At 46.1% G+C, this 25,000-nt stretch overlaps 1 protein-coding gene across 2 annotated transcripts in view; it reads left to right on the top strand.

Annotated features, from left to right (window-relative positions):
• The window catches only part of LOC309568112 (dual specificity tyrosine-phosphorylation-regulated kinase 1B-like), a 156,646-nt gene that overhangs the window by 9,712 nt on the left and 121,934 nt on the right, over positions 1 to 25,000 (top strand). The window contains exon 2 of one of the 2 annotated variants that reach the window (XM_082273711.1): positions 1,766 to 1,926. The exons of the other annotated variant lie outside the window; for it this stretch is intronic. Coding sequence (XP_082129837.1) covers positions 1,887 to 1,926 — 40 coding nt within the window. The 5' untranslated portion in view covers positions 1,766 to 1,886. The remainder of the gene's footprint in view (positions 1 to 1,765; positions 1,927 to 25,000) is intronic. 2 annotated transcript variants of the gene reach the window in all.

The raw sequence follows: 25,000 nt of genomic DNA, 5'->3' as shown, positions 1-25,000 counted from the left end.
GTACTCTGCCTCTGTCATATTGGTAATGGAGGAAGAGTATTTGTAGTGACAAGACATGCTGGAGCTAATAGAACCCCCAATAGCCTGACATGGGATTTTAGAGTCCTAATATCGGTTCCTGCCAGGGACAGAATTAGCATGGCGGCCTGTATCTATGGGCTCCCCAGGTTCTTCCATTTTCATAATGGTAATGGATGGGGGGGGGGGGGGGTATTGGTCTCCAGTGATAGGGGAATCGGAAGTGTCAAGGCATGCTGGTTCCTGCAGTTCTCGGGAGCTGGAAGGGCAGCAGGTTGGGCAGATGTTCTGGTCTCTTTGCTTATCTGAGATGGTGTAAATGGAGCCAGTTATTTAAATGGGATGTTATACCACTGAATGGTCATACTGGGATTAGTAGTTCCTATTTGTGCAGTGATAGTGATTGGTATGTTTTGGACCTTTATATCCTGTACATTTTATTGGGAAGGGAGGGTAAGCATTTTTCTCTGTATTATTTTAGTGTCTGAATGGACAGCAGAATGGCCATGGCAGTGGCAGCCTGCATGTGTGGGGGTGGTAAACGTAATAAAAGGAAAGGGGGCTTCCTAGGGAATTTCCTTTCAGTTTTTTCCTCTCCTGCCGTTTGCCTTAGCAGCCTGATGGTGATGAGATGAGAGGGGTGCATAACTTCTGGGGATTCTTATTTCCTGGGGGTGCTCAGCTTGTGGTGGGGGTCCTAATTTTCTGGGGTGTGTTCAGCTTCTAGGGTTTCTTATTTCCTGGACTGTGCTCTGCTCTGCTTCTGGGGGTTCTTTTTTCCTGGGGTGCGCTAAGTTTCTGGGGGCTCACATTTTCTGGGGTGTGCTCAGCTTTTGGGCGCTTACAGTTCCTGGGGTGTGCTCAGGTTATGAGGGTTCCCCTTTCCTGGTGTGTGCTCAGGTTATGAGGGTTCCCCTTTCCTGGGGTGTGCTCAGGTTATGAGTGTACCCCTTTCCTGGGGTGTGCTCAGGTTATGAGTGTACCCCTTTCCTGGGGTGTGCTCAGGTTATGAGTGTACCCCTTTCCTGGGGTGTGCTCAGGTTATGAGTGTACCCCTTTCCTGGGGTGTGCTCAGGTTATGAGGGTTCCCCTTTCCTGGGGTGTGCTCAGGTTATGAGTGTACCCCTTTCCTGGGGTGTGCTCAGGTTATGAGTGTACCCCTTTCCTGGGGTGTGCTCAGGTTATGTGTACCCCTTTCCTGGGGTGTGCTCAGGTTATGAGTGTACCCCTTTCCTGGGGTGTGCTCAGGTTATGAGGGTACCCCTTTCCTCTGGTGTGACAGTTTCTGGGGGTTCCCCTTTCCTGGGCTATTAGGGTACCCATTTCCTGGGGTGTGCTTAGCTTCTGGGGGTTCCTATTTACTGGGTTGTTTAGGTTCTGGGGGTTCCTATTTACTGGGTTGTTTAGGTTCTGGGGGTTCCTATTTACTGGGTTGTTTAGGTTCTGGGGGTTCCTATTTACTGGGTTGTTTAGGTTCTGGGGGTTCCTATTTGCTGGGTTGTTTAGGTTCTGGGGGTTCCTATTTACTGGGGTGTGTTTAGCTTCTGGGGGTTCCAATTTCCTGGGGGGTGCTCAGCTTTGAGGGGGTTCCCATTTCCTGGGGGGTGCTCAGCTTTGAGGGGGTTCCCATTTCCTAGGGGACGCTCGGCTTTTGGGGTGTTTACATTTTCTTGTGTGCTCAGGTTATGAGGGTACCCGTTTTTTGGGGTGTGTTCAGCTTTACTTACCCAATCCTCTGCTCCTGCAGGCTCCTCTTTGCTGCTAGACTGGTCCCTGCTGCCTCTTCTCCCCTGCGCTCCATTGGTCTAAGGATCCTTTGGCATCATCAAGACCGATGCAGGGACCACAGCCCTGCGTTGGATGTGAAGATGCTGAAGAACAGTGCAACGCTGGAGCATGGGGGATCAGGTAAGTTAATCTAATTTTTGAAATCAGTTTGACATAAACAGTTAACCCTTGCCGTGGGGCCAGCCGGGGGGTGGGGTTTAGGGTTCTTAGAGTTGGGCTTTAAGAGGGCTCTAATTGTTGGAATTATTGTAGAGGTATCTCTTGGAGCTCGCTTGCCCTTATTAATGTTAGGTGATCTGGGAAAGATTGTTTTTAGGTTATTCCATCTTTTTAGGAGTCCAGCTTGTGACACCAAATTGCATTTTGCTATTAAGTTTGAAATGTCCGAAATGTTGGGGCTTCTTCCATGTATTGTAGAGGAATGCTGTAGAGCAGGGGGTCTTCAAACTATGGCCCTCCAGCTGTTCAGGAACTACAATTCCCATCATGCCTAGTCATGTCTGTGAATGTCAGAGTTTTACAATGCCTCATGGGATGTGTAGTTCCGCAACAGCTGCAGGGCCGTAGTTTGGGGATCCCTGCTGTAGAGGGTGTTTTTGGGGCTCCAGCAGGCAAGTTTGATAGTAGGATTGGAGTTGTTTTGGTAGGTCTGCCTTTGATTACTGGGTAGGTTGTTTACTACTCTTTATGGTTTATGAATTGGATATGTGAAGTTGGGTAATGGGTGCAGTATTGGTAAAGGACGGTACATGGAGATTTTCCTGTTACTGGAATTATTTTGGGTTAATGTTAAGGAGAGGAATACTTGAAGGTGATATAGTTCTGGCAGAAATAGGGTTAATTATTTGTGTGCAAGTGACATGTCCAGCCATAATAATAGAGATGGGGGCATGCTGTAGACAGTCTGTCCTGGTGGTGTTGATGTTCTGGAGATCACAAGCATATTCTGGTGCAGTTTCCATTCATTGCTGTGACTTGAAGCTCTTCTCATCTGCAGAGGAGGCCTTGCTGCAATCTGCCCGCTGTATTGCACGACGCACTGCCTTATAGTCCTCACCGGTTACCTGGTTTGTTTTGTAATGGCACCAAGTCTCTGGGCATCAATAAATTATTTATCGGGTAAATATTTGTGCAGCATCTTTCCTGACTCCTGTGGTTTTAACCCCGTGTTACATTGCAAGTGCAGAGCAAGCACGTTTTTATGATTTTGTGGTTGTGGTTTGCCTAAAGCGTACAAGTGTCACTTTGTGCACAGAGGCATCTGTGTTAACTTTCCAAGATTTGCACTGATTAACAATAGGCCAGATTTGCAGTTTTATCCAGTATGAGTGCAGAAAGCAGTCACCTATGGTGACCAGTTGGCAATCTGTGGTGACCTATAATGATTTCTGATTGGTTGCTGTGCATGTCATTGTGGTCCTTAGCACTGGCTTAGCCAAAAAAAAAAGATACCAATATAAAACAGCTGTTAACTTTCATTTGCATGACCTATTTTCTTTGCAGTAGTAATACAAAATTGTTTCATGGGAAGCTTTTTTTTTCTTTTTTGTCAAAATAAAGATTTTATTGAATGAAAATAGTGATATTAGAATAACTTGCTTGTACAATGTTTACAACGGCTTTACGACAGATATCTAAAAAAAACAAAACAAAATTCATAGTGTGAGATGTTTTTTTTTTTTTTTGGAGAACAGTATAGTAAGTTTACAGTGTGAATCATGTAGACAATTTACTGTTAATTGCAATGTAAAACTAAAAGTTGTATAGATTGTGTAAGGATGGGAGGATTAGTCATTTAAGAGCAGCAGCCACCAACCAGTGATCCGTTGACCACTGATGGGCCACGAGAAAGATTCTGCTGCAAAAATCAACATTGTGGTGGATGGTATACCTCCCTAAGGTCGTTTCTAGAGCTGTTTGGTTTTGAATGCACGCCAACAGTCCCTACTGTCAGTGCGCATTGATACCCGATGCCTCCTTTGTAGTTCCGGCTCCTGTGAACTCAGAAGGAGGCACTGGGAGTAGTGCAGAGAGTGAGAGGGGAACGAGGGGACTTCTAATGGCAGCGCTGATCACAGACTGTGGGAGGGAGCAAGGAGCTAGAGCACGTGGCTGTGTAAGGCAGCAGTTTCATGCGGAATGCCGGGGGGGGGGGTTGGGTTAGAGAGCAGGAGCATTGTGTGTATAAGGCAGCAGTGTGATCCAAGGTTGGAAGGGGGGGCAGAGAGCTGGAGCATTGTGTGTATAAGGCATCAGTGTGATCCAAGGTTGGGGAGGAGGAGATGGGGGGGCAGAGCTGGAGCATTGTGTGTATAAGGCAGCAGTGTGATCCAAGGTTGGGGGGGTAAGAGAACTGAAGCATTGTGTGTATAAGGCAGCAGTGTGATCCAAGGTTGGGGGGGGGTAAGAGAACTGAAGCATTGTGTGTGTATAAGGCAGCAGTGTAATCCAAGGTTGGGGGGGGGGGTAAGAGAGCTGGAGCATTGTGTGTATAAGTCAGCAGTGTGATCCAAGGTTGGGGGGGGGGGGGTAAGAGAGCTGGAGCATTGTGTGTATGAGGCAGCAGTGTAATCCAAGGTTGGGGAGGAGGAGATGGGGGGCAGAGAGCTTGGAGCATTGTGTGTATAAGGCAGCAGTGTGATCCAAGGTTGGAGGGGGGGGCAGAGAGCTGGAGCATTGTGTGTATAAGGCAGCAGTGTGATCCAAGGTTGGAGGGGGGGGGGGCAGAGAGCCAGAGCATTGTGTGTATAAGGCAAGTAAAATATATGTTAGTGGTCCTCGACACTCAACATTGTGAGCCTAGTGGTCTGTGAGGTCCAAAAGGTTGGCAGCCACTGCTCTAGGAGGTTCTAGGGAAGTGGTGAACTTGGTGGTAGGGGCATAATGGGCTAGGATTTGGTCACTTGCTGTACTTTTTTTTTTTTTTTTTTTTGTCTTGTCTTTGCATTGTGTACTTGAAATGTATAACTACTGTTATTATTACTATACTGTATCTTTGCAGCACTGCCCAATTTTGCACAGGTTGACATAGTATTCACATCGATTCCCAGTCCTGTCACTGTAAAGTCCTCATTAGTCATAATCCTCAATTCCACATTCAGCATTTGGTTCTTCAGTTGTGTTAGTCCCCTTCCACATGGGTCAGGCTCCTCCTGATGGAGTCCGCTTGCTCAGCAGGGTATCTGCCCACTGATCCCCGCTGAGCAGGCCGATGGCTGGCCTTTGCCTGCTCCGCTAATGCAGAGTGGACACAGCCTGCTCTCCTCTACGAGCGGCTGGATGTACAAGGTCTGTCCATTTATTGCAGACTGCCATCCGGATCGGATGAAGAATAGATCCATCTGTTTTTAGTGGATAAGTTGAGATCGGATGTAGGCGGGTGTTGGACACATGTCAGTTTACACCCACCGCTTCATAGAGGGGACTGGAGGGTCTGATTGGGTCTGCGTGAAAAAAGGATAGGTGGATGCGTTTGGTCCGCTAGTTTAAAAGGGCCTTATACTGTAGTTCACTTTATAACAAGTTGGATGATTTAATTGACCTCCAGGACTAAGCAACCCCCCCCAGCCGCAATTTTTGTCCATTGATATTGTCCCTATGTCCCTATTAGCCACAGTCTTGTCCTCTCCAATGGCACTTTTCCACTGCAAGTACCGGCTCGGCTCTACTCGGCCCTGCTTGGCCCGGTTTGCTTTTCCACTGCTGGTACTGCATGGTACGGTGTTGGAATGGTTCGGTACGGTACGGTATAGGTTTGCTTTTCCACTAAAGTAGTACTAAAGTTAAGTGGGTGGAATAACAACGGGGTGGGTGGGATTCTCTGACCAATCAGTGGCTAGTAGTGACTGCATGCAAAGGATTGTGGGATATGGTACCGGGTATGGTACCGCTTGGAACCACAATCGAGTAGGTTCTGTTTTTGAGAGCCGTACCGTTCGGTTCCATGCAGTGGAAAAGCGCCGCCGTACCGAACTGTTCCAACACCGTACCATGCGGTACCAGCAGTGGAAAAGCACAAAAGTGAGCCGAACTGTTGGGTTCCATGCAGTGGAAAAGCGCCACAAGAGAACATAGAATTCTAAAAGTTTGACTATCCGGTTCATTTTAAGGCACTTTCTGTATATATATGTATAAAGGTAAATTATGTTTTGAGAAAAGTAATTGCAGACTCCTGCCTGTGATCAGCTGGTATTTGACGCTTCTAACTTTTGAGTATGTTTGTTATCTGCTTTATTGTAGCATGTATGTAGTTCTGGTATGACGGCTTCTATGCTCCATCTTTGCTACATGAGTGACACCATGTATAACCAGTTCCGACTCACTAGGTAGTGAAACCATAATCAGGCCAGGATTTTGGGCCTTTAAAAACAAAATATACAGCGTAAGCTCCCAAATGTCTATTCTCATAGGTTTACTTCAGGATTACCACTCCAGGTTCATATCAGTGTTGGCAGTCACTTATTGAATGGCATGATAATGGTAACCATTACTCGCCATAAAACAAAACCTGCTGGGCTCATCCTTCCTCATGTGACCTGAAGCCTAGGCAGTCTAGACCACATGGTCTCTATCAGTGCCATACCTGCAGGAAATCTGTTCTATTCAAATGGACACAAATTCTTTTAGATTTGTGGTTTGCAATAAGGATCAGGAAAGCAAAACAAGGACGCTGAGAATATAGATGTAATAAGAAAATATGGCTATTCCGATGGTCTTGTATATATTATGTATGAAGGCAGTGCCATTAAACTTTAGGGCCTTGTTCATATTGGTGCGATTTTTGTCTTGTGATTTGACAGTTGAAAGTTGCATGACAAGTCCCACCGCTTTTGCCAACAATGGAACCGTTTAAATCGCTGTGACTCTGAAAAAGGTTCCTGCACTACTTTTTTTGGCATTTTATTGCGACTTGCATAGACTTCTGTTAAAGTAGAAGTCCACCCTAATACTAAAATCTGTAAATCTGCAATCTAAGACTTGCCTATCTAGCCCTGTAAAGAAGAAATTGCTATACATACCTTTTCTGAAGCTGCTCCGGTCCCACACTGAGCTGTCAACGGCGGCTTCACTGTAGAGGTGGGTGCAAAAGAGGCAGCTGACTGCAGAAGTCCCATAGTAACTCTATGGGTGACGTCCCTTCCCAATAATTTCTCAGCCGTTGTTTACAGGCATCTGCGATCTAAGACGAACCTATCTAGCCCTGTGAAGAAGAAATCGCTATACATACCTTTTCTGAAGCTGCTCTGGTCCTGTCCCACGCCGAGCTGTCAACGGCAGCTTCACTTTGGAGGCGGGTGCAAAAGAGGCAGCCGACTACAGAAGTCCCATAGTAACTCTATGGGTGACGTCCCTTCCCATTAATTTCCCAGACGACGTCAGCTGTCTCCTCCATAGAGCTTCCGCCATTTTAGATCGGACCGGACTGGCTTAAAAAAAGGTACCGGTATGTATAGGTATTTTTTCTTTACGGGGCTTTATAGGTTCGTTTTAGATCATGGACGCTTGTAGATTTAGGGATTTTAGTGTTAGGGCAGACTTCCACTTTAAATTCAGTTGCAAGCTGCAATGAAATCGCACTGATCTGCTGCTTTGAAATCGTTCTGAAGTAGCATGATTCTAAAGGTGTGAACCAGGGCTAACGCACTGATCAGGTTATTTACATTATGTTTGTCTTTTTTCATCTATACCCCCCAAAAAACATTAAAGAGACTATAGTTCCTCTTCCTGTAAGCCTGTTATGGCACTTTTCCACTGCAAGTACCGGCTCGGCTCCACTCGGCCCTGCTTGGCTCTGTTTGGTTTTCCACTGCATGGTCCCGCATGGTACGGTGTTGGAACGGTTCGGTACGGTTTGCTTTTCCACTAAAGTAAAGTGGGTGGGATAACAATGATTCTTTGACCAATCAGGGGCTAGTAGTGACAAACAGTCAAGGCTGCATGCAAAGGATTGTGGGATATGGTACCGGTACAGCCCTCTTGGAACCACAACCGAGGTGGTAGTGTTTAAGCGAGCCGTACCGTTCGGTTCCATGTAGTGGAAAAGCGCTGCCGTACCGAACCGTTCCAACACCGTACAATGCGCAAAAGCGAGCCGAACCGTTCGGTTCCATGCAGTGGAAAAGCACCATTACTGTTCCATGCTGTCTCGGTTTGGTTGTTTGGCAGAAATGTGAGTTTGTGGTTTACAGCAGCTCCTTGTTCTCAAGTAGTTGCTATCCAATTTTCCAGCCCCCTTTTGAAGGCCACACACAGTCCTGCTTGACACTTTCAGAGGTTAGCCTTATTCCCTAAGGGATGCCGTTTGTTTATCTGGTGTTTATTTTGGATCGTATGCAGTGAATTTCCCCTCTATAGTCTTATATTTTGTACAAGTTAGCAAAAATACTAAGGGAGATTGTTTTGGGTCTCTCTACTGTTGACTGAATTGTCCGTTAAACTTTCGGGTAAGAGTCGGTTCACACTGATCCGACTCGAAGTCGCCCCGACTTCGGGCGACGAATGAAGTCGCCCATGCGGCGCGACTTCAGCGCGGCTTGCAACGACTTCTCATAATGGAAGTCAATGCAAGTCGCTCCGACTTTGCAAAAAAATAGTGCAGGAACCTTTTTCTAAGTCGGAGCGACTTGAGTCGCTCTGATTAGAACGGTTCCATTGCACAGCATTGGAAGCTACTTGTCAGGCGACCAAGTCCCTGACAAGTCGGATCAGTGTGAACCGGCACTTAATGTCCAACTGACTCTGAGTAGAAATGAGTATATAAAGTTCCATCTTATCCAGTGCTTACACTGTGAGTAATGAATTTGGCTCTAAGGGTTAGTTCACCTTTACCAAAAAAACTGCCAATGCAGGTCTGCATCTTTGACAAAAGTTGTATAATGCCCTTGCTATAGGTATAGGCCATTTACGTACCCTGTGGCTGGAAAACTTCCAGGACGTTGCTAAGAGAGGTCTGGCTATTATTGTTCACCTCCACCATTACAGGAGTGAGTTCTCCAACACTAAGCTCAGAGCTACTGCATCGTGGGGGAGAGGTCGCATATCGTCGGGGGCAGATGGAAGGCGGTTGACTCAGAAAAAGTTCTGACTCCTGTGATTGTGAATGTAAACAGTAACAGATGGGCCTCTCTTAGCAACCTCCAGGGTGTTTTCCAGTCAGGCTTCATGAGGTACCATACATGCCCTTCAGTCATTCAGTTTTGGTCAAAGCTGCACTCCTTGTTTTTCACCTTTTGGTGAACTATGCCTTTTAAGGATGAACTTCGGGCATCAAGTCCTTCTGACTACTTAAAGTGGAAGTAAACCCTCCTACCATTTTCAGCCAAGGAAGCTGCCATCTTGGCCCTTGTTTGATCTTCAGGTAGCATTATGCTGCACATGTGATCAGTTATGACACCAGCCATTGGATAGTTTCGCAGTTTGGTTGAGAGCACAACCAGTGTAATGGTTACATTCATGCCGGTGTTCTATCAGATTAACGCTGACTGTCAGAACCTGCAACGGGAGTGACGTTCCGACCAAAAAATTCTTACTGCACATACGCTATGCGTTCCAACATGTGTTCCACGGCACTATGCATTCCAAACACTTCATGATCTGACAGGTAGCAATAATTTGATAAAAAATTTTAGCAATAAAGCTAGCGTATATAAATAAATATGGTATATTGATATCTATGATACTGTTTTGCATGTTTAATTTTGAAAGCATAAAGGTTTAGCGCTGAGCAGTGCAGGGTGTACCAACATGGCCTCCTCCAACTTGGCCTACTGCTGGCGCCCAGCTTCTTTTAAAATGTAGCATCACAGATGTCAATATACTATATTTATTTATATATGCTCACTTTATTGTTAAAATGACTCTGAAATTCAGGACATCGCTGGGTGTAGTAGGATGTCTGCATGGGTGTTCTATCAGATTACCGCTACCCGTCAGATCATGAAGTGTTTGGAAGACATAGCGCCGTGGAACTCGTAGCGCATGCGCAGTAAGTATTTTCTGGTTTGGAACGTCACTTCTGTTACATAATCTGCCGGGTAGTGGTAATCTGATAGAACACCGGGTATGTAACTGTTTTTTTTAAACTGTTAAATTGATGGATTTACTTCCACTTTAAAGCGGAGTTCCACCCAAAAGTGGAACTTCCGCTCATTTGCTTCCTCCCCCCCCCCCCCCTCCGGTGCCACATTTGGCACCTTTCAGGGGGGAGGGGGAACGGGTACCTGTTTTTGACAGGGTACCCTTTCTCACTTCCGGGAGACGGCGCTGTGGCACCGTCCCTCGAAAGTTTGGCCCCTTCCTCCTTTCCCCCACCGCCGAGCCAATCCGAATTTGCGCATTAGCAATAGGGGACCCAACTGTGAAGCTGCAAGGCTTCACTGCCGGGTTCCCTTACCGCCAATGGCGGCGGCAGGACCCAACAGCTGATGGGAACATCGGCTGCGGTGCGGACATCGCTGGATTCTGACACAGGTAAGTGTCCTAATATTAAAAGTCAGCAGCTACAGTATGTGTAGCTGCTGACTTTTAATTTTTGGAGGGGGGGGCGAAACTCCACTTTAAGGAAAGTCCCGAGTCTACTCTCTGCAGATTGGGTGGATCCTTCTTCAGGTGACTACATTGCTACCTGGGTGACATGGACACTTCCTATTGGCTGCCCATTGGTGGGGTGGTCTCTGACTCCAAAAGACGGCATAGGGTGATGTCACAATGAGGTGGCCTGTGAAGAGTTGGCACGAATTGCATGGCAGCTCCCTTCTAGAAGAGGTGCTGATAAGGGCCACATTATAGCTGACTTAGGTCAGTAAAGGTTTTTTTACAGTTTTATCAGGAAAAAAAAAAACGTGAAAGAAGTTGGAGGGAGAAACCCGAAGAGGGGGTTTACTTTGCTTGGAGATGGGCCTTTATTTAAAATAGACACTTGTAATGTTTATGAGGGTTCTTCAAGAACGTGGAGCTGTATTGCATGCATGTTCCAGGTCAGTGACTCAAAGTTTACAGTCTAGCAAAAAGTCAGGCAACTGCAGAGTTTTTGAAGAAGTCTTTCCACTTTGTTGCAACTTTTCTATTTTCCTTTATTCAGCAATGAGTGTGAGAGCACCAATTTGTACCTGCTTGCTTGTTTGCTACATATAGTAATAGGTTGAAGTCTCCATGATGGAATGCCACCTCCTACTTACCACAGTGGTCCTTGTTTGACCTAGTCTTTAGTCCTGGCTGGATGGATTTGAATTTGCATAATGGCTGGCTTGTCATCCAGAAGACGGACATGGGTGCCATCACTTGGTACAGACCCTATTAACTGATGTCAATTTTTTTTTTTTTTTTTTTCAAATAGTACCCCAAAAAGCTGTTATTACAGGTGCCATTGCTATTTTGTTTTATTTTTTTTTTTTTTTTTAAATTCTTTATACAAATAAAGAATCCAACAAAGCAGTGCATGATATAACACCAGCAATGTCTCATAACAGGTTAAAGTGGAGCTCCAGTCACCATAATCAGTTTTTTTCTAAAAGCACCCCCATGATTGGCACAGATTGTACATTTACTATCTGGATACTGTTGCAAATGTAACTGTTTTTTTATTTTATTTTAGGCCTCTTTCACACGGTCCGCCTCCGTAGGCGGATCCGTGCTGCTCAGCGGGGATCGATCCACGATCCCCGCTGAGCCGGCGGATGACAGCTCTGTCTCCGCTTGCAGTGCGGAGAGGGAGGTGTCCCAGCCCCCGCTGCTCTCTATGGGGGATCGGATCCCCAGGACGGATGGAAAATAGGGTTTCCATCCGTCCGGATTTCACGGACAGGATCGGATACGGATGGCAGCGGGTGTCAGCGGAGGTGTCTCCGCTGACATCCGCTGCCCCATAGGGATACATGGAGGATCCGATCAGATCCGCCTAAAAAACTGACAGGTGGATCTGATCGGACCGCCCGTGTGAAAGAGCCCTTAATCTGTAAAAAATTACCTGATCTCGGAAGCAGGCAGAGGCCATGGCAGTTCTGGGCATCTGAAGCCCGCTCGTGTCTATTTCCAGGATTAGGTGCAGCTGGCAACCCAGCATGCACCTCCCGATCTCGCGCCTGCGCAGTTTTCTGGTTGCAACTTTCATTCAGCTATTTTCTGATTGTAGGTTGCCATAGCGATGGCAGTGGAAGTTCCCATCCCGTTGTTATGGCAACTTGTCAATCAAAAGCGAATCAGGCGATTCCCTTAGACTTCTGGGATTGATGACGCTGATATCCCAGGAGTCCAAGGGAATCGCACGTTGACGACATCGCCTAGGCGGCCGGGACCGGATGTGACGCTGACTTATTTAAAATTTAGATATAATTAAGAAATCATGAATATCCATTCAGGACTGCACTGCGGGTGGGCATGTGGGTAAAAGCAAGTTTCAAATATGGGTGTAACTCCGCTTTAAGTGTCAAACAAGAGGGGGGCATACAGAGAAAGTACACAATATACAGAGTGCAAGAGTACCAAATGAGTGCCATATACTGAATGTCAGTAAGGAAGGTTTTTCGAATATGAGGAGGTTTAGCTAATGGAAATATCAAACCTGGGTGAGGAGAATAACCTGAGAATCGGCTATAGACCGCGTTGGTCAAAAAGCTGATTTCTTTTTTAATGCAGACATAAGCCCCGTACACACGTACCGATCGTCGGCCGAACGATCGGCCGTCTTTTGTCCAGGGCTGTCGTGTCTGTTGAAAACTGCAAAAGACTGCACACGAATTTTGTCGGCCAACAGCAGCCGACTTCAGAAGTGATGTCATGTGATGATTAACTTTCCTTGTCTTTTTTCTTTTCTGAGCATGCCCAGTCTTGCTAATCTGCTGTCTGTCAGCCGAATTCTGTACTGACTGGCGAACAATGCCTGCAGGACAGATTCTGTTCGGCCGAAAATGCGCTGTCGGAAGCATCATACTAACAAGCCTACAATCGGCCGATCGGTCATCTGCCGAATATTTACGGCCGACAATCGGTACGTGTGTACGGGGCTATAAGCTCTTTTTTATTGCCCCCTCTGCGGAAGCAGACTATACGTTCCTCCTCTTCTCTGTTGCTCCAATAAGCTTTTGGGTGCAAGGAAAGAAGCCCTGCATGTACTCTAATTTACCTTAGTTGATAGCGCTGGCCTGATAACTAAGCGCTGATGCAGGAGAGGAAGGGTAGGGAGTCTGGTCATGCTCCATATCTGGAAGTACCAGGAATATTTTACTCTCCCGACAGGAGCTAGAGAGCGTATCTGCTTTTCTCTGCATGCGCAGGGCTGTCTTTTATTCAGTACCTAGTGAGTCAATATGCTGGAGCAGGTATATGCAGGACTGGGTTTTAAAGGATAACGTCACCGTTTGTAGGGTGGAGCATGTTTCCAATGCTGACCCTCCAGCTGTTCGGGAACTTCAATTCCCATCATGCCTAGTTATGTCTGTGAATGTCAGAGATTTACAATGCCTCATGGGAATTGTAGTTCCTGAACAGCTGGAGGGCCATAGTTTGGACACCCCTGCAAGACGCTCCCCGATACCCGCACTCCCTGTGACAGCAGTAGAGGGAAAAGTTCCCCATACTAGCTGTCACTTTTTGAAAAAAAAAACAAGGCTGTGCGGGGCTCTGCCCAAATGGACATGTCATTCATTCACACAGCTCTGTTTGTGAATTAATTACAAGCCTCAAGTGTCGGCTTGTAGTTCTCAATGAACTACCATGTCGCTGTGGAGTGACGGGGTAGTTACCTAATCTTTCCTGTCGGTGTATCTGCTTGTCGTATGGGATGTACACACGGATGCACTGGCAGATCTGCAGGAGACCTGCATGGCACCAGAGATCTGCTGAGCGTGGGTGCAATGCTTTCCAGGCTCCAAGAAAAAAAGAAATGCACGTTTTTTTGCCTGCAAAAAAAATGTGCATTTATTTATTTTTTTTTCTAAAAGGTGAACTTATCTTTAGGGGCGATCCGACTTCGGGGTGGCGACCTCCGAAGTCGCGGTGCGAGCAGCGCGCCGCGACCTCGGAGCGGCCGCCACGGACTTCATAACATTGAAGTCTATGGCGGTCGCCTCCGGGTCGCCCCAAAGAAGCTCCGGACCCTTTTTCTAAGTTGGAGCGACTTGTATCGCTCCTATTAGAACGGGTCCGCAGCTTCCCTATGGAAGGCGACCAGGTCGCCTCACAGGTCGCCTTAGTGTGAACGGGGGCTTAAAGCAGTGGTCCTCAACTCCGGTCCTCGGGGGCCCACTAATAGGCCAGGTTTGCAAGATAACTAAATTACATCACAGGTGATCTCATTTGCTGCTCAGTGATTGCAGTATTCTAGTCTGCATCTCCCCAAGGTAATACTTAAAATCTGGCCTGTAATGGCTCATTTCCACTGAGCGGTACGGTTCGGTACGGTACGCTATTTTTGCCGTTTCCATTGTGAATGGTACCCTAATTCCGAACCGATGGTACCCTAATTCCGAACCGTACCATACCACTTTTTTGGGACCCTTTCGTTGGGGTACCAAGCACATTAGTACCGTACCAACAGGGTGGAGCTACACTCTGCAGAACCTTGATTGGTTGACAGAGAATCGTCTATCACAGCTTTCCTGCTACACCACGCCTATCATGAAAGGGTACTATTGGCAGTGGAAACGCAAGGTGTACCGTTCCGAACCGTACCGTACTGAACCGAACCGTACCACTCAGTGGAAACGAGGCATTAGTGGGCCCCGAGGACCGGAGTTGAGGACCACTGCTTTAAAGCAGTGGTCCTCCACTCCGGTCCTCAGGGTCCACTAACAGGCCAGATTTTAAGTATTACCTTGGTGAGATGCAGACTAGAGTACTGCAATCACTGAGCAGCAAATGATATCACCTGGGATGTATTTCAGTTATCTTGCAAACCTGGCCTGTTAGTGGGCCCTGTAGGCCAGGGTTGAGGACCACTGCAAGTTTAAAGTGTTTCTAAACCAACAATGGTAAAATCGGTGTGAATATGCAGTAAAGCATGCTGGTTATAATCTGTGGAACTTAAGGGGTTAATCCTCTGCATTGCGTAAAAAGGCTGTTTAATCCTGTCTTCTCTGATCCTCACCTCCTTCCACTGTCCCCAATCTCTCTGCTGATAGTACAGAGCCTTGGAGGCATGCCGCACATGCTCAGTTTGGTGTGTATTGTTAGTTTTTTTTGGGAGGGTGCATGTGATCAGCACTTGGCCAAACAGCACTGTCCAGATAGAGGGTCAGGAGTCATGCAGCCTCATAGGCCAGTCACAGCAGAATGAAAACTTCTCCTACAACCTTGATTCGGTGTTCAGCCAGACACTGATAGAAATTACAAGACTGCTATATACTGCTGATGAGAAAAGGTATTCAGCAGTTTATATTTACTAAAATAATTGCGTTTCCTTGCTATGTGTAGTGTGGGAAATCAGATATAGTGACTGCAGGCTCCTGGGTGTAGTAACATTTTAAACCTATTATTAACGCTTGCTTTTTCCTAGTTTGTGACCAAAAAATGGTGTGCCCATTAGACAGGACAACAGCCCTGAGCCTTCTGCTTTTAACGCAACTTGGAAATGGCAGCTCCCATTTTCTTCTCTCTCTCATTCACTTTTAAGAATCTGCTTTGCCAGGGTTGGACGAGCTCCAGCAGCCATCTATAGTTTTTTTTTGAGGCTTTCCGGTTCTTGTCAAGGGAGTACTTTTACTTTCACCCTCTTCTCCTAGAATGGACTGAAAGCTACGGTGAACTACATGAACTGGTCTAACCCCAGCGCTCTGTTATAATTGTTAGCATCTCCTCCTGGCCCTCGCACCTGCGTGATCTGTTACAGGGCTCCGCTCTGCTGCCATCTCCCTGCATATCCTGTGTGCTATCTGCTTAATAAATAGGTCAGGGGGGATGCATGTGGATAAGCTGTGTCACCATTATATCACTTTCACCAATATGTTCCTTGGTCTTCCAGCATTCCACATATTGCTTTGGAAATTGATATGATAACAGTCTGCTTTCTCTAGCAAAGTAATAATTCCTAATAACTTTCAGTTTCTGATCCAACCTTGTTGTATCTTTTAGTTAGATATTATGGGTTTGAGTAATAAATTATCACCATAAATCCACCCAAATCTGGCTTGTCAGTTGATGTAAGTTGGCTTATCTGGCCGTCTTGTGTTTTCAGACATTTATGGCGCTTTTCCACTGCATGGAACCGAACGGTTCGGCTCTCAAAAACAGTACCACCTCGATTGTGGTTCCAAGAGGTACAATACCCGGTACCATATCCCACAATCCTTTGCATGCAGTCACTACTAGCCACTGATTGGTCAGAGAATCCCAGCCACTTAACTTTAGTACTACTTTAGTGGAAAAGCAAACCATACCAAACTGTACCGAACCGTTCCAACACCGTACCATGCGGTACCAGCAGTGGAAAAGCAAACCGGGCCAAGCAGGGCCGAGTAGAGCCGAGCCGGTACTTGCAGTGGAAAATTAGAGTAACAGTCGATATTTATGTGTTCAAACTTTGGATTTAGGGTCCTTTCACACGGGCTTTCTGCCCGGCGAACTCAGTTTTTGCTCAGTGGGGATGGATCCACCGATCCCCGCTGAATAGGCGGATGACAGGTCCATCTCAGCTTACTTGCAGAGACGGAGCTGTCCGATCCCTGCTCCTCTCTATGGGACATCGGAAACTGACCGCCTGTCTGTTTTCATCCGATCCTATCATATCTGAAAATAGGGTTACCATCCGTCTGGATTTCATGGAGCACATCGGACCGGATAGCAGCGGGTGTCAGCAGACATTTCACCACTGACATCTGCTGCTCCATAGAGGTGCATGGAGTGTCCGATCAGATCTGCCGGAAAAAACTGACAGGACCGGATCGGAAAGCCTGTGTGAAAGGGGCCTTAGTTGTCCTGTATGTTTGTTCTGTATTTATTCTCTGATGAGATGTATCCGATTCCACTGAGACTCTAAGACTCCGTTCACACTAGGTCGGATCTGACTTTGGGGGCGACCTGTGAAGTCGCGTGCATCGCGACTTCGGCGCGACTTGAACGGACTTCATAAAATGAATGTCTATGCAAGTCACTCCAGGTCGCCCCGAAGTAGTACAGGACCCTTTTTCTAAGTCGGAGCGACTTGTGTCGCTCCTATTAGAACCGGTACACACTGTCACGACTTGTCAAGCGACTTGGTCGCCTGATAAGTCGCGCTCCATTCTGTGCAATGGAACCGTTGTAATCAGAACGACTCAAGTCACTCCAACTTAGAAAAAGCTTCCTGCACTACTTCGGGGCGACATCGGAGAGGCTTGCATTGACTTCTATTATAGAAGACGTTTGCAAGCCTCGATGAAGTCGTGTTGCACGGGGCGGCTCAAAGTCGGGGAGACTTTGAGTCGCCCCAGTGTGAACCGGCTCTTAAAGTGTTACTGAACCCACAACAGTAAAACCAGTCTGTATATGCATAAAGCATGCTTGTTATACTCACTGCGGACCCTAATGGGGGTTAATTCTCTGCATTAGCATGCTTGTTATACTCACTGTGGAACCTAAGGGGGCTTAATCCCCTGCATTGTGTAAAAAAAAAAAAGCTGTTTGATCCTGTCTTCTCTGATCCTCCCCTTTTTACTGTCCCCAAACCGTCTCCTGATAGAACAAAGCATTGGGGGCACTCTGCACATGCTCAGTTTGGTGTGTATTGCTAGACAGGTTTTTTTTTTTCCTTGGGAGAGTGCACAGCACAGGGCCAATCAGCACTGTCCAGACAGAGGGTCAGGTGTCATGCGGCCTCATAGGACAATCAGGGAGAATGAAAACTCCTCCTACAAGCTTTAACCAGACACTGATAGAAGTCACAAAACTCACTACTGATGAGAAAAGGTATTTAGCAGTTCATATTTACTAAAATAATTATATTTCTGTGTACTGTGGGAGAGCAGATATAGTGAATGCAGGTTCCTGGGTTTAGTAACACTTTAAAAAGTGGAATTCATAAAATGATGTTAACCGCTTGGTGGCCGAAAGGTTAGCGCTTTTGTCTTGTAGCTCTGGGTCCTGGGATAACCCCTCACCCAATGACTCTATCTGCATGGAGTTTGCATTGTTAATTGGGTTTCCTTTGGTTTTTCTACCACAAGCCAAGTATACATTCGTAGCTTAAAGTGACACAAAATGATATCCTTATTTTTCAAATATAATCCATATACATCTGCCACTTAAAGTGATTGTAAATGATTGCCTTGTAAAACAACCCATTCAGTGTAAAATATAAATGTAAGGCAAAAAGACTTGTAAATGTGTGTATGTGTGTGTGTGTGTATATATATATATATATATATATATATATATATATATATATATATATATATATATGTATGTGTATATGTATGTTATATATATATCACATACAATTGCGACACAACTCCTATTTTAATTGAATGTTATAAAAAACTTTTTGTTTCAATCTGCAGCCGCTGTAACTTTCTGTCAAAAGTGCAATGCAATATGGCTACCTGGGGTAACGCCCCCCTGAAATGTCATTTCCTGCGTGTGTGATTGGCTCACTGATTTTCCCAGAAGTCTTCACTAAGATACAAGTCAGATTTTGAGCATCCCCTGCAGCAAAAAATGTAATTTTTGAGATAGGGCTCTTTCACACGGGCGATCCGATCAGATCCGCCTGTCAGTTTTTTAGGCGGATCTGATCGGATCCTCCATGCAGCTCTATGGGGCAGCGGATGTCAGAGGAGACACCTCCGCTGACACCCGCTGCCATCCGTATCCGATCCTGTCCGTGAAATCTGGACGGATGGAAACCCTATTTTCCATCCATTCAGGGATCGGATCGGATGAGAGCGGACAGGCGGTCCGCTCTCATCCAATCCCCCATAGAGAGCAGCGGGAGCTGTGACACCTCCCTCTCTGCACTGCAAGCGGAGACAGAGCTGTCATCCGCTGGCTCAGCGGGGATCGGCGGATCGATCCCTGCTGAGCAGCACGACCGTGTGAAAGAGCCCTTACTCCCAAAGGTAAATCGCGTCTAAAGGGATGCAGATCCTGCCACTTTCCTCATTAGAGCCCTGCAGGTGCAGCAGCTGATAAGTATAAAACCACTCCCATACAGATTCACATGGACACAGAGAAACAGCTATTTCTTCAGAATACCAGAAGGTAGCAATCTGCAACAAAGTTTGGTAAAATCCCTGCAATGTACAGAGATCGCCCAGGGGGTGATTACTCTTTAATGTTCCTTATTTCCTGCTTTAAGTTTAAAAAAAAAAAAGTTTGCAAAGTACAGTGGAACAGGAATTGATCAAACTTTCCCAGCATTTAGCTTTATTGTGTGAAAATCCAAAGCAGTGCATTTTTTTTTTTTTTGAGGGGGTGGGGTTACATCATAAAATTTGACTAGCTTGAAAGCCTGGAATGCGATTCATGATGATTGGATCCCTGTTTAGCGCATGCTATTTTAAAGTGCACCTGTCTTGGATAAACGACTTAAACTGAAAATTCTGCAGCCTGTCCAAGAAATTGGAGACATATCTGTGGCATGAAGTAACGAGTTCCTCATACCATAATATCACCATTTGCCAGTCAACTGGCCCTCCTAACCCTCTTTTCTTTCATCGTATTGTAACTCTACAGTCTCTCTTTATATTGTAAAGATCTGTTGGCACTATATAAATTCTGTATTATAACTGTATCCGCCTATAATAATTATATTTCCGCTGCATATGGAAAATAGGTATACTCAAAGTGGCAATAGTTTAAATCAGGGTTTCTCATCCAGGGTTCCTCCTGAGGTTTCTAGGGGTTCCTTGAGTAATGAGCAATTTCTGCCTCTCCTATAAGTTCCCAATGACACCATTGTTCTTTTTAGCTATCTGTAAGGGGGGTAATTCTTCCCAATGATGACAAGAGTAAGGAGCATTCTTCCCACTGACTGTCACACCAATGTGTCATGAGTTATAGATTTTTACATTTTTAACCACTTAAGCCCCGGAAGATTTTACCCCCTTCCTGACCAGGGTTTTTTTTACGATTCGGCACTGCGTGACTTTAATGGACAATTGCGCGCGCGGTCGTGCGACGCTGTACCTAAACGAATTTGATGTCCTTTTTTTCCCACAAATAGAGCTTTCTTTTGGTGGTATTTGATCACCTCTGCGATTTTTTTTTTTTATCATGCGCTATAAGAGCGTCAATTTTGCAAAAATAACAATATTTTTCACATTTTTTTTATATGAAATTCCCCCAAAAAAATGTAAAAATCAAAATTTTTTAACATTTTAGGCCAATTTGTTTTATGCTACATATGTTTGGTAAAAAAAAATCGCAAAAAGCGTATTTTGATTGGTTTGCGCAAAAGTTATCTCGTTTAATAACAAAGGGAAAGATTTTTGTAATTTTTGGTGTTTTTTTTTTAACGCGTAATGGTGGCGATCTGCGAATTTTTTTTTTTTTTTTTTATTGCGGTACTGCGACATTGCGGCGGACAGATCGGACCCTTGACTGACATTTTTGACACTTTTGGGGCTACCAGTGACATTACTACAGTAATCAGTTCTATATATACATATGCACTGTTACTGCAAAATGACACTGGCAGGGAAGGGGTTAACTTTATTGGGGAAGGAGGGGTTAAGTGTGTCCCTAGGGGCGTGCTTCTAACTGTGATTGGACATGGCTACTGGTGTAGGAACAGTGATCAATGGTCCTACATAGTAGAACCGTATGATCACTATTCCTACACAGGGGAGAATGACAGACGGCTTGTTTACATCAGCCGCCTGACTTTTCTCCCTCTCCACCGACGATCGCTGAGTGACCGGCGGACATCGAGTCCGCCGGTCACACGTACGGACTTCCGAGGGAATGAGCCGGGGCGGGCGCGCGCCCGCTATTGGCTCACAAACTAGTGACAGGCAAGTGACGTACTTGTACTTGCGGCGGTCGGCAACTGGTTAAGCAGGGGTTCCCTGAGACCAGAAATTTAAGGGTTCCTCTGTGTTGAAAAGGTTGAGACAGGCTGACTTAGAGGTTGCAGGAGATGTGAGGAATACTGAGGTTTCCGAACTTCTATGTCACTGGGGGGGGCGGGTGTAATGCATGGCATTTGCCCAGGAGCCTCGTACCCCAAATCCATGCAGCTGTTAATCAGAAATTGGGAGCCATCTTGTCCGAATGTGCCTGTGTGTCCAGGACATAAGACCGCCCAAATTGGATACTAAAGCTTTTTGTCGATTTTTGGTATTTAATTTTTGCTAATGGCTCTTAAGATTTATGGATTTTGATGTCCAGGTCTGCATTCATTATGAGAATATCTCACTCTCTCTACCTTTATAAAATGGGAATTCACACTGCCATTTTCATAATACAGGGGCGCCCAACCTTTTGAAGAGCAAGGGCCACTTAAGCGACTTAGTAATCGGTCGCGGGCCACAATGAGCTGAGCGGGCAGAAAGCTCACCAAACCCGCAAGTAATAACAGAAGTCTATGGCTCTGTGCAAGCAACCCGCAGGTATACCTGCAGCCTAGTAACCACAGCAGAAGAGGGATACCCATATATACACTGTGATTTTAGAATATAAACTGACCTTTAATAATCTTCCATTCAGGAATCTCCCTTGCTACAGGTATTGCTGGCTGTTGCTGTCCCAGGCGGAGTGCACTTGGTATCACTCTGCCTGTGATAGGAGCGGGCGCTATGCAGGAAGCATCAGCTTATGGGGTTCTGCTCCCTCCGCAGCCGTGCTTTCTCTAGTTCTGGCTGTATTCAGAACACTGATGTTCTGGGATGGTGGGTCAGGAACACTCTGTCTTGGCTTGCCGTAATGCCATCCCAGAGCAGGAGGTCGTGGGCCATGGAGCCCTCTGATGTGGCCTGCGACCTTCTGCTTTGGGATAGCAGGTCTGATGGCCCGCGAACAAGCGGGTTGTCATAATATACCAGGAGGGACTTCGTGTTGAGAAGGGACAGAGCTGGGAATCGTGGAAGGAAGATCTTGCAAGGATACAAGTAGTCGTCATTGACTTGTCCCATCAATCTCTACTTATAACCAGGGCATGACAAATTTGCTTTGAAATTAGGATCCAGTTTTTTTTTTTTTTTTTAATACTAATAAAGCTTTATTTTCTGTGACCAAACCCCTTCTCTTAGGCCCTTTTTGCATGGGGCAAATCCCTTTTTCATGGCCTCCGCTTGCTCAGCGGGGATCGCTCTGTTGAGCATGGTGGTGGGAGTGTCATGGTCTGGGGCTGCATGAGTGCTGCCGGCACTGGGGAGCTACAGTTCATTGAGGGAACCATGAATGCCAACATGTACTGTGACATACTGAAGCAGAGCATGATCCCCTCCCTTCAGAGACTGGGCCGCAGGGCAATATTCCAAGATAACGACCCCAAACACACCTCTAAGATGACCACTGCCTTGCTAAAGAAGCTGAGGGTAAAGTTGAAGGACTGGCCAAGCATGTCTCCAGACCTAAACTCTATTGAGCATCTGTGGAGCATCCTCAAATGGAAGGTGGAGGAGCGCAAGATCTCTAACATCCACCAGCTCTGTGATGTCATCATGGAGGAGGGGAAGAGGACTCCAGTGGCAACCTGTGAAGCTCTGATGAACTCCATGCCCAAGAGGGTTAAGGCAGTGCTGGAAAATAATGGTGGCCACACAAAATATTGACACTTTGGGCCCAATTTGGACATTTTCACTTAGGGGTGTACTCACTTTTGTTGCCAGCGGTTTAGACATTAATGGCTGTGTGTTGTTATTTTGAGGGGACAGAAAATGTACACTGTAAGCGCCGGTTCACATTGCAGCGTCGCTACTTCGCACCGCGACCTCGGAGCGGCCGCCACGGACTTCATAACATTGAAGTCTATGGCGGTCGCCTCCGGGTCGCCCCAAAGAAGCTCCGTACCCTTTTTCTAGGTCGGAGCGACTTGTGTTGCTCCTATTAGAACGGGTCCGCAGCTTCCCTATGGGAGGCGACCTGTGAGGCGACCAGGTCGCCTCACAGGTCGCCCTAGTGTGAACCGGCACTTATACAAGCTGTACACTCACTACTTTACATTGTAGCAAAGTGTCATTTCTTCAGTGTTGTCACATGAAAAGATAGAATAAAATATTTACAGAAATGTGAGGGGTGTACTCACTCTTGTGAGATGCTGTGTGTGTGTATTTATATATATATATATATATATATGTGTGTGTGTGTGTATATATATATATATATATATATATATATATATATATATATATATATATAATATAATTCTCTATCTTCTTCTTTTTTTTTTTTTTTTTCATTGTCGGAAGTCTGGTGTCCCTACCAGACGGACCACCACTTCCAAATCGCCACCTCCTTCTGCATACAAGATTGGAGGGGGAGCAGTGTAACATACCATCTGCTTGTGGCTTGTGTATAGCAGCAGTTTTGGGCTGGGATCCACTGCATCTGATCATGTAAATGCCTTGCAAATCTTTTTCAAAAAGCCGTGTCTCAGATTGTGTTGTGCTTTGAGTTATTTTTTTCTATGGGGGGGGGATGTGAAGCTTTGTGTAGCCAGCAACCAAAGAAATGAAGGAGAGTTGTGTCGGAGTGAGAATACGCCAAGTCTGCATATTTAGTTTGCCCGTACGGGGTGTAGTGACGGGACGCTTCTCCTAAAAGCACAGGAGCGAACCCCGCTAGATTTTAGTGGAAATTGCTTGATTGTATTGTGTAACTTTACAGACTCCAGCCCAGCATGGCAGTGAACTGGTTAAAGAGGAGAGCACTGCTGGTATAGATGTAGTTGCAGTGCGTCTTGCAGCAAGTGACAGTCCCACGTGCTTCATCCTGCTTTAAGGAGGTTGGGGGGGTTGGAGGAAGGACATTTGATCTTCGAGCACTTTTTAACATGTCTGTTTAAGGTGGCAAATTGCCAGTGGAAAATTTTGGCTGCCGTCTCCCGGGGGGCCCATCTGATTCGTTTGGATATTGGTTACGGATCGGGATTGGTAACTGCAGTGCGTTATTTATATCTGCATGTTCCTGGAAGGAGCAGTGGCTTTGAAAAGAGGGGTATTTTTGGAGTGCCTCAACTGCTCGGCTTCCTCTCTTTGTTTGGGCATAATCATTCACTGCATCATATATAACCTAGCAACATGCATCACCGCAGAGCGGCTGCGAGGATTGGCTGGAAGTAGCATTTGTGCTAGCCAATAGGGAGCCTGTTGCCATAGCAGAGGAAATGTTAGAGGTGAGTCTGCAGAGGCATGCACGGGAACATTTGTGCCCTTCTGCTCGCTGCTCGGGGAATCTGTGGCACTTACAAAAGACTGATTGATAACACTTTAGAGCAGCAAAAAAAAAAAAAAAAATGTGCAGTCATCGCAGGCTTGACACTCGCAGCCCTAAAATTGTGAAGTTCCTTTCCCATATTACCCCCCCTTTTTATAAAATCTAATTATAAGAGATTGTGAATACAGCACGAAGGATGCCATTTTTTTTTTCCTCCTGGTCAGGGAGAATGCAGCACAGAGCCCAGAACATGTCGCCCTCTTGTATGATGAGATGTGTGTTTGTGGGATGTGGCAGAGAGGAGAGTACCGATGCTTTATTTTATTAACCACTGCAGTGCCAGACAGCCCAGCACATGCCTCACACACAGCCTGCCCCTTCCCATCGCCGTTAGCGCGGAGTGGACTTGTGTCCTGCTGCTGCCAGGTACACTGCAAAAACACCTTGAGGGGGTTCCTACAGCCTTGTGCATGTTTCTGACGATGGGGGGGGGGGGGGAGATGAAAAAAAAAAATAGCACATTTTATGCGTGCCGGAGCGTTGTAGCTGCAGCGTGCAGAGGACCGATATCTCGGAGCGAGCAGAGGCTGGGTACCAGCACACCGATAGTTATGGTATAGATGCTGCGTTTGGGTATCTCACCAGTTTGTAGGATTATTAGCATCATTTGGTATGTTGTCACCCACTTGTGTCAGAATTGGGGAAATAAAAAAAAAAAAAAAAAAAAATGCAGCTTGTCGTGCACGCAGCAGAATCCTGGCTGCTGTTGTCAAGCAGAGTATGGAGTGCTTAGCAAGGAAACAGTCAAAAATACACTGTTTACATTCAGCATTATACAGACGCTAGTCCTGTTGTTTTTGATGCAGTTGGGGGGGCAAATGCTGTTTTGTCAAATCTCAGTTTGGATTTG

The sequence above is a fragment of the Pelophylax lessonae genome (genome assembly GCF_965119305.1).
Source record: "Pelophylax lessonae genome assembly, chromosome: 12".
Lineage (NCBI taxonomy): Eukaryota > Metazoa > Chordata > Amphibia > Anura > Ranidae > Pelophylax > Pelophylax lessonae.
This window is presented reverse-complemented; position numbering and strand designations above follow the sequence as displayed.